The sequence below is a fragment of the Nuphar pumila genome, chromosome 7 (assembly GCF_984573655.1).
Source record: "Nuphar pumila chromosome 7, dmNupPumi1.hap1.1, whole genome shotgun sequence".
NCBI classification, from domain to species: Eukaryota; Viridiplantae; Streptophyta; class Magnoliopsida; order Nymphaeales; family Nymphaeaceae; genus Nuphar; species Nuphar pumila.
Window position 1 is genome coordinate 19,546,836 of NC_143255.1, and position 9,608 is coordinate 19,556,443.

Genomic DNA, 9,608 nt, shown 5'->3' on the forward strand with positions numbered 1-9,608 from the left:
TTTTGAGGTTTGAAAATTTGATACATTGTAGGCTATTGTTTCTTCAACCCTCATAAAATTTGACATATACATCAGAAAAATATGAGCCAAAGGTCAATTTTCTACTAAACTTAACATGTAGATCACATCTGAAGGGTACGATGAGAAACAAATATAAAAATATTACAATTTTTCATGAAGGGGTTCCTTACCCATGAGGGTGGTAAACATTACCCCTTTTAAAAATATTCTGATTTTTAATCATAATATTGCAAGCATGTGCGCGCCCACACACACAAATAATCCTCCTAAAGGAGGGTCTAGATTAAAGAACGATTAGGCAAACTTGTGGATGCATTTAGGTAAGTCAAAATTGGCTCTGATGGCTCTTTTACTTCTCTAAAAATAAATTAAACTGAAATTAGGATGAACAATACATCTCTCTCTCTCTCTCTCTGACACAAACTGTACATTACCCTGAACCAAATACAAGTATGCACTTTAGGAGAAATATGGTAAGAAGCAACCAACTAAACCCTTGGCCAAATTCCATCTAACTGCGGTGGATGAACAATATGAACAAAAAAGATCCACCATACATAAACAGTGATCCCACCAAGAATATATGGCATCTACCAAAACATTTGGACAATCCATCTTAATGCAACAATAAACCAAATATAAGCCCTGCACATAGCAATGTATAAGCACCAAATCTTAGGTAAAAGATTCATTACCTAATCCTCGTCAAAATATTGACGAAACATTCAATGTTACAATGAGAGAAATGAGACAAGACAGAATGGTGCAGTGTAGATCAATCAAAACCAACTTCAGCCAATGTATCTAACACATTTGGGGAGCAAACAGTAAAAAGAGACCCCCCAAGCAGCAAGATTCCTGCCTTCAGCATATACTTCAGAAAAAAAAGTACAACTGAAGAAATTTCCTAATCGTCTATTCTAACAAAGACGTAAACCAAATTTCAAAGGAAAAGAAAAACTTCAGCCTACACAAATCCTTCACACTCCCCTCATGATAAATGAACTTAGCAAGAGATTGCAAGGATATGTAGACAATGTTGACCATTATTGTTGAAACAGCAAATTCTTGGAACCAAATCCTGAAGGATCATCGCAGGCTTGACAGTGTCATGATAAACTGAGAAAAAGCTGGAAACCTTTCTTGTGCACAGTGAAGGGAATCTCTGTATGCATCAAGCTGTATTACCCAAATTGGAAGCTTGTACTGCAACTATGATTCTCAATCCAAATCTAGAAATTCCATTCTCTTTCTCATAGAACCTTTAAGATCTGTAGCATCTTTTTCAGCTTTTTGAGCCTGTACAACAGATCAAAACAAACATTAGAAAGAATGGTAAACGCACCAGAAGATACAGATGCCACGTTTGCAACCAATCTAGAGAATGGCCGATGCCTAGCCCTTTCAATGTATTTTTCAACTTGAGTAATGAGAAACACTCATTAGGGAATTGGTCAAATTCTAGCATGTATTAGGCCAATGTCAGTTCAATTCCATTGGATCCACATAGGGTAGCCTTTAAAATCCATTGTAGAAAACCAACATTCACCTAGAAATAAAACAAATAAGGTAAAAGGAGAGAGGTTTAGGTTGCTCAGTTTTGGTTCATACAGAAGATCAAGCTCAAGACCAAGATCTCAAGCCAGCCAGCCAGCCAAGTCTGAGCTCGCTTGGTATCATTTTGAAGCAATATCTTGGGTTGGAGCTAAGGTTTACAATGGTAGATACAAAATGGGAAAACATCTGTAAACTGGAAGTCTGACCACCCCTTCATGATTCTCCACATTCTTTCTTTCTCAATACGCAAGATTGTGGCACCAGTAAATGATGCATAATTGGCTTTATGGTTTCATTTTATTTTAATAGATGTTAATATATAATAACATCATTATAAATACCAAACTAATACATAAAAGTACGCATACTCTGTGTGTGTGTGGGCTGGTGAGCTTGACTTTAAACAGGCTTTTAGCAAGCTGAGTTCAAGAACTTGATTAAATTGATCCAATAAATGTAGGCCCTATGACGTACTAATATTGAAATAGCAGTGGGTAGCAGGATGCACTATGAGACTGAACCAAGTCCACGGATGATCCAGTGAGTGACTACAGAAAAGTTGCCGGAACTGATCACAGACCACCTAGTCTCACAAACTCCCAACTTAGATACCACCACTCTATATACAGTCATAAACAGGATGTTGATCTTGTCTGCAGCTCTTACATTTTTTATCTCCAAAGCTGATACACGAGTCATGTGAGCTGGAAGTTCCTCCTTCTCAAGATCCTGGATGACAACAGAGTCAATATTGGAGATAAAGATCATAAGAATTAGTTTCATAGTATCATCACATGGAAAAAGAATCAGTGAATGTTGGAGATAAAGATCATAAGAATGAGTATTTTCATAGTATCATCACATGCAAAAAGACAATCAGATAATTAAAATACATGATAAATATACCAGCTCGCCAATCAAGACAACATTTTCTCCTCGAATAACATAAAGACCAAGAGGAATATCACAGTATAGGTCTCCCACAATTACACGCTCACATGCACCTTCAAGTACAACATTTGCTGTTTGATAAATAAAGGCATAGTTAGCTACAGGATTCTGAGACGGTTATAATGAAGCAGTTCTTCAGAAGGAAGACATCTTTACCAAACTGATCAAAGGAACGAAGTACCCCAAGTAGCTTGCGCCCATCTCTAAGCAACACAAGAAGTTTTTCTGAAATAGCGAGCAGTTTCTCAGTACAAACTTAATGACTTAAAATGAGATGAATACCTTTATTAGAATGTAAAACTAAATCAAGAACACAATTTAAAAACAATGATCACGGTGATTTTGAAAATAGCCAAAACACAATATATAGAAAAATGTGAAATACATCAAATATTGCAACCTATGGGTGCACCTCTAAATATTAACAATGCTAAGAAGTTCAATTTAACAAGCAAACTCTAGTGTAGTAGAAAAATAATAGCAGAGGATCCATAAAAAATTGTGAGACAGTAGTCCTGCACACCCAGGGAGAAAACATAAAAGGCAAAAACAAAAACAAAAACAAAAAAACTCAAGCCAATTCATGATCTTACAAATCATGAGATCTAACCTATCCAATTACATTCTCACCTATCCTTCCAATAGTTCAATTACACCCCATCTTGCTGTTTCAGGCAATAACCCAGAAGCACATGTTGGGATATTCATTCAAAGATTAATCCAGGATAGAACCTGGATGGGGCAAAACACATGTGAAGGAGGAGCTTAGCATGTTTCATGTTAATCATCCTCCAAGCATAAGCAGCAAGAAGGATACAGTTCTAAATACCTTGGAGTTACTTCCAACCATACAAATAAAGATAGAGAAGCTATGGGAAACAAGATTATAACCATCTAAATGCAGAACATGAGAAACAGACAGAGTAAGATATATTAGAAGCTAATCTAGTTTGCAGTTATTGAAAACTCCACAATAAGATGGTTTTGACAGCAAAATATCCCATGTACCCATAAAACTTAGTAGTTGAAAACCAACCAAATCATGAGACACCTTTTAGCATGGAAGGTATTTTTGGAAGTGATGCGGCCTAAATATATAAAGCGAGAACCTGCTAAAGTTGCACATTACTTAGCAACTAGGCACATTTCACATACCCAATGCATTTGGAATTCCACAACTAGGACCAAATAATCAACTTGATAAGTCATCATTACATATAGTCTCTTTTGCCTAAGAAAGATTCATTGAATCATCAATTCAATAATTTAGAGGGTCAAATGTGCACATGGATCAATTCATTTGAATGATAAATATTGATTAGAACAATTTATATCCAGGCTCCATTTTAGAATCAGTTCTCGGAATAGTTATGAAATGATCAGCTTGTCAAGAAAAAAAAATGATATTAACAAATCTTAATGGCAGCTCTGTCAAATCATGATAAAATGTGAAACTGCTCTTACCTCATCATTTCTCTATCCAATGCACATTCTGCCCAATCCTAAGCACATAAAATTCACTAGGCAGATCGTACAAGCCAGCTATAAGTCTCATTTCTAAACTTGGCATTATGATGAAACAAACCCAATTTTCTTAAAATTGTAGCAAAGTTCCTTCAGCTCTCTACTTATCTAAACCTAGTTCAGGAGCAGGGTTACCAAAGCGCCAGTGGCCTTGGGGAAGCGTGCTTCCCCAAAATGTGCTTCGAAAGAGTGAAACAAGATGCTTTCGAAGCGTGTGGGGAAGCACCTATTTCAAAAGGGAAGCTTGCTTCCCCATTTGAGGGAAGCAAGCTTCCCGACAATAGGAAGTGTGCTTCCCCGATAATGGGAAGTGTGTTCCCTATTCAAATGGAAGTGTGTTTCCTCATTCGAGGAAACACGACTCCCTTTTGGGGGAAACGTGATTCCCAACTTTGGGAATCACATTTCCTAGATCGGGACCTCTTTTTGGGGCTCGGATATTTATGCCCTTAACTTAGTTGTTTCTTACCAAAAAAAATTATGTTGTTTTAAGGGTACAAATATCATTTGGTGAAAATTAAAACACAAAGGGAGGAAAGAGAGAGGCATTTTCAACATTGGGGTTAGGGTTTGTGGCTGCTGCTTCTGAGTTCCGGCGACCTGAGGACTCTAGCAGCCTTCGATGATCTCCGGTGACACCATTCGGTTAAGGTACTCTCTCTCTCTCTCTCTCTCTCTCTCTCTCTCTCTCTCTCTCTCTCTGTGTGTACGTTAGTTAGAAGTTTTAGATTTCATTTTGATCTTGTTTTTTTTGTTGTTTTGGTTGAATTGGGACTGAATATTGTCTTTGATTTTGTCTACTGAAATGTTGATTACAATCGATCTTTTTGGGTTTTTTGAAGTTCTTTTGTTGTTGTTATAGTTTTCTCAATTAGGGAAAATGCATGTGTTACTTGTAGTAGTTCGTAGATTAGAAATTGTTAAATGGTTGCACTTGCATATACGATTCAGTTTTGAGATTAATAGATCAACTTTAATGTTATCTACTCAAGTTTTATTTTGTCGATGATAACATAAATTTTATATTTTGGTAAATTAGGAAAAATATGATTACATTTTTGCTTCTTTTTCAATTCCTATTCGCTTCACACTCGAATCCTAGGTCACTTCCCTATTTGTTTTCCCTTTAAATATTTTTTCGCTTTTGGTTCCATTCCTAAGTCACTTCCAGTTCGATTCTCTTCTCAATTCTGAGACGATTCTCGGTAAGCTTCTAAGTTGTTTTGTGCTTCTTGCTTCATAAAATTTTAGAAGTACCTCGCTTCCTGCTTCCCACTCCCGCTTCCTCACTGACAACTTTGTTCAGGACAACAATTTGAACTTATTAGACCAATTTGTCACTCTATTCTAACATTGGTCTCCCCAGTTGTACATGTCAATATAAGCAATCCACGCTTCACTTCCAAAAGGGGATTTTTTGGCAGTAATGGGCACAAGAAATGCAGAAAATCATGTGGGTAATAAGCACATGCAAAAGGCACCAATTCATCCTTTGAAAATTTGCATGATTTACAAACTGAACGAGTATATATATATATATATATATATATATATATATATATATATATATATATATATATATAGAGAGAGAGAGAGAGAGAGAGAATAATCCGTAACCTCGAACACTCAAAGTGTTCAACATCGGACAAGAGCGTTGTTAGTGGCGAGCTCATTCTGAGTTAAAAGACCTTTAGACCGCCGCTAAGGGTGTTTTTTCTGCCCAGGGAATTAGCAGCGGTCAAGGACCAGACAAGAACCTTACGAACACCAAAACAAAAAATGTAAGCAACACTCTGGAATTACTGATCTACTATCAAAACCCATTTGTGAACTCAACAAAAATGCAAGAGTTACGCAAATCAGCCAAACCATGTTCTGCACTACAAACATTCATAACATGAAAAGCATGCAATTAGGCACTTTGCAAAGTGAAATTATAAAGAAATGGTATCAACAAATCAAAATAAACACCTTGGTTGGGAAAGAGGAACATGAATAACAAACACTACAAGCAAAAAGATTGTATTATATGTGAGGAAAGAACATACTATCAAGATAGCTCGCAAGCGAGGTGGAGAGGAATATGTCGTCCGCGCTTGCCCACGACATCCCTCGGGTTCAATTCAGAGCTCCTCTCGTCAAAAAAATCCTTCCCTAACTTCAGTACCAACCAGAACCCTAACAAATGGCATTGGCGGACCTCTCTACAAATGCACCACCCACCTCAACCCAAACACTAAGGATCAGACGAAGCAATTAAACGAGCAAACACTAAACGAGATCATATACCCCAAAACCAATCACGCAGCAAAAGCATGATCTTCCCAATGTATGTCAAAGGATCAGAGCTGATCTCTCCAGAAACAGGGAAAAAATCACCAAAAAACTGATTTTTCTCTGTTGGGGTTAAACTAAAAATCTTGATTTTGGTAAGAAGGGAACACCAAAAATACGATATCTTCTTACATGGGTGGTATGAATCAAGTTGAGGGATTTACCAACCACCGAAAATCGAAGTTCCTAAACCCTAAACCTAATTCCCCGCCCAGGGACCGAAACCGAGAGGACGAACCGAGATAAAAGAGATCGGAACCGACCTCGAGGCGTTTCCCGAAAGAGGAATCGTGGATCGGGAACGATCTTCTGATCTCTCTCTCTCCCTCTCCCTCTCTTTTATTTACTCCCGTTATCTTATGCCGGAAAGGGGAAACGTCTCTCTCTCTCTCTCTCTCTCTCTCTCTCTCTCATGGGCTCAAGATGGGTTCATGTATGTTGATCCTGCACCATATCGGCTCGCACTCAACTAAATATATTGTGATTATATCGTGATATTTAAGCCCATAAGGGTTCTGCGATCTGGCTTGGTGGATCGGCTTAAGGCCTTCAAGTTGTAGGAGGTCGGGAATTCGCTACTGAAAGTGCATGCCCTTTGCGCAAAGCCCTAACCCGATTGGGAAACTATCTCCGGTAAGTAGAAGGGGAGTACTGGCGGTAATGAGACCTCCAAAAACCATAGCGTTGGTTTCTTCATGCTAATAAAAAATATTGTGATATTTACATATTTATCGGCTAAATCTAGAGGAACAAAACAATGGTCTTTTATTCTATTTTATATTTTTCAACAAAGATAGAATGAAAATACAAAAATTCAATTTCTCGCAAGAATTTGGCTGCCGTTATTTTGGTGTTTTAAACTTTTGTCACTACCATCACCGACTTCGTTTGACTAAGTAGAGTCAGAGCTGTCCCAACTCCCCCTGACCTTATTTCTCACTGATTCAGCATAAATATAGAACCATAAAAGATGTAAACGGCTTTAAGCCAGCTTGAATATAAATGTTATGAGTTGGGCTGGGAAACAAAACGAGCCTGCTTATTGTTCAGCTTGACTCGGCTGGTACAAGCTCATTGATTAGTAATAAATATATTTGACATAAAAAATAAATAAATGGTCAAAGTGTTTGGCATGCAAACAATAGGTTTATTTATAGTCACCTTGTATTGCTTTTAGCTTTGAAACTACATATATATTTTTTCTAAACTATATATCTTCAGCTTGACTTAATAGGTCTAGGGTTCAAACCATGGCACTTCCAACTTTAGAAGAATAACGTTTTTTTTTCAATGAGTCAGCTTATGATTAACTCATTTACACAAGCTTGTTACGAGCTCAAGTTCTTATGGACTTGCCACGAAAATTAACCAAGTTTGAACACCTCAAGTTGGGTCAATTCCGGTCCTTTGCCAACCATATATGAAATACATAATTTTTGGCTTTGGACATGAACGAAGGTCTTGGAGAGAAAGTCCGTTGGGCAACCTACTTTTTTTGCTGATCCAACAGTGAGACTATAGACTTTCGGTAAAGAGTATTGGTAAGACAGTATGGAGTTTTTGTTTTTTTTTTTAATAGGCAGAGACAGAATAGAGTTGTTTTTATGAGACAATTTTGCTTTATCGGTCTCACTTGTGTTGCTTTCAGAGGTGGGCCACGTAAGGCAGAGTGGTCGTGAGGCCTCAACCGGGGTCTTCCTTACTTCGGCGAGGGTTCCTCGCCATAGAAAAAACTTGGATTTATAGGTCATTTTCTCTTATCATAATTATCATCAACATCATCCATGTCATATCATCATTGTCTGCCTCGTTTTATCGTTATACACTATTAGGACCTTTCAAAATTTGTAGTTTTACTTGTTTTTTCTAGTGGAAACCGGCTTTTGGATCACCGGAATCTAACCTTTATACATAAATGTCCTGCAATTTATGACCTTTTTAACCATCGTATGTGCGAAACTGACAAAGTTCACACGATATATCGCTCCGCTCCTTGAGTAACGCAAACAACCACTTAAGAGGAGATCTACATGTTTTTTCTTACGAACATCACGAAGGTCACATAAAATTATATTTTATTCTTCAATTTTGGTCGAATACGCTTCTATTTCATTCTCCAGTTTTGTTGCTTATATTTTGTTGATCTTATACAATAAACATGGTATGTTAGTAGAATGATTAGTTTTTCTTATTGTTTCCTTAATGATTTGGATTTTTTGTTTTCACGTATCTGTTGCATATTTGTTTACTTATATTTCATATCTTGGTATTATAAAAAATTCTTAATTTGTTTAATACAATATGAAAACTGACAGGACTATGTCAAAGGGGTCCACACCCGGATCATCTTCTATTGTTAGTGCACAACGAAAAAAATATAAACGGTCTCATGAATGGTACTATGAAACAAGGAGCTTGCCTCACTCATGAATAAAGAGAGAGCCACATCTAATGCCAAGAGTTTGGGTGTTCGGCATTTTTCATGAAAAAGGCACCCTTCGTAAACTCAAAAAATTGCATTCAAACACTTAGCAGAAAATAAAAAGCAAGTTAGTCAAACAATAACTAGCCATTTTATAGTGGCCCATATCTAAAAAAAATGTATTGAAAAGGTTGAAGAGTTTGTAGCCACAATCTTGTCTCTCATCATGAAAGTATTTAAAGAGGAGGGTCACTCAGTGGTAAAGAAGAGTGGCTCACTAGTTCACTCTGATGTTGTTGCAGACTTGAATGCTCTTATAGATAAGGTTGTCGATGTGATTAGTTGTTGTGACGAGATGAGGATGAAAGTACCTCACCAAGTGAATGATGAGAAACCTAAGGTTGGGTTTCAGGAAGTAGATGTATCCCAAGGTCCGTTGGCTATTTCAGATGTTGAGGGCAATCATCAGGTTGAGATAAAAAGTGCACTGAATGATCATAAAGAGGATCAACCTCATGAGTCAGAGCATCTAATCCTATAGGAGAAAGTGCAAGCTTCGAATATGATGTTGCAGTAGAGAACATGGTCAGGTGCTCCTGGACAGGTATTAATTATATATTTATCTTCTAGTTTGATTCAATGTTTAAAATGATATATGTATATATGTGTGTAAATCATGAACTATTATTTTCTCGTTGATTCATGTAATTGAGAAACATGTTAGGATAATAAGTTTGATTCTTAGAGTACAATGTGTAAGCTACTATATATATTTCGTAAAATTATTCATTTGACTGAT

At 37.0% G+C, this 9,608-nt stretch overlaps 1 protein-coding gene across 3 annotated transcripts; it reads right to left on the reverse strand.

Moving 5' to 3' along the window:
* Nucleotides 1–683: 683 nt before the first annotated feature.
* On the reverse strand, nucleotides 684–6,831 carry LOC149831405 (sm-like protein LSM1A). 3 transcript variants are annotated; one of them, XM_090013883.1, is made up of 5 exons: nucleotides 6,102–6,831; nucleotides 2,686–2,754; nucleotides 2,485–2,600; nucleotides 2,245–2,307; nucleotides 684–1,320 (listed from the first exon to the last, which is right to left on the reverse strand). In XM_090013883.1, the coding sequence occupies exons 1-5, from the start codon at nucleotides 6,160–6,162 to the stop codon at nucleotides 1,243–1,245; spliced, it is 387 nt and encodes a 128-aa protein (XP_089870009.1). In that variant the 5' UTR covers nucleotides 6,163–6,831; the 3' UTR covers nucleotides 684–1,242. The 3 variants fall into 3 exon arrangements, with proteins under 3 accessions (XP_089870009.1, XP_089870008.1, XP_089870007.1); XM_090013882.1 differs by having other exon boundaries at nucleotides 1,227–1,320; nucleotides 2,053–2,307; nucleotides 6,102–6,309; XM_090013881.1 differs by lacking the exon at nucleotides 684–1,320 and having other exon boundaries at nucleotides 1,964–2,307; nucleotides 6,102–6,309.
* Between the last annotated feature and the right edge of the window lie 2,777 nt (nucleotides 6,832–9,608).

Bases quoted from the DNA above. Each gene is read 5' to 3' on its own strand.
- LOC149831405 (XM_090013882.1), bottom strand. From the start codon at position 6,162: ATGTCGTGGGCAAGCGCGGACGACATATTCCTCTCCACCTCGCTTGCG. The intron at 2,755-6,101 runs GTATGTTCTTTC...TCGCTATTTCAG, and splicing joins GCTTGCGAGCTATCTTGATA to AAAAACTTCTTGTGTTGCTT. The intron at 2,601-2,685 runs GTAAAGATGTCT...TTTATCAAACAG, and splicing joins TCGTTCCTTTGATCAGTTTG to CAAATGTTGTACTTGAAGGT.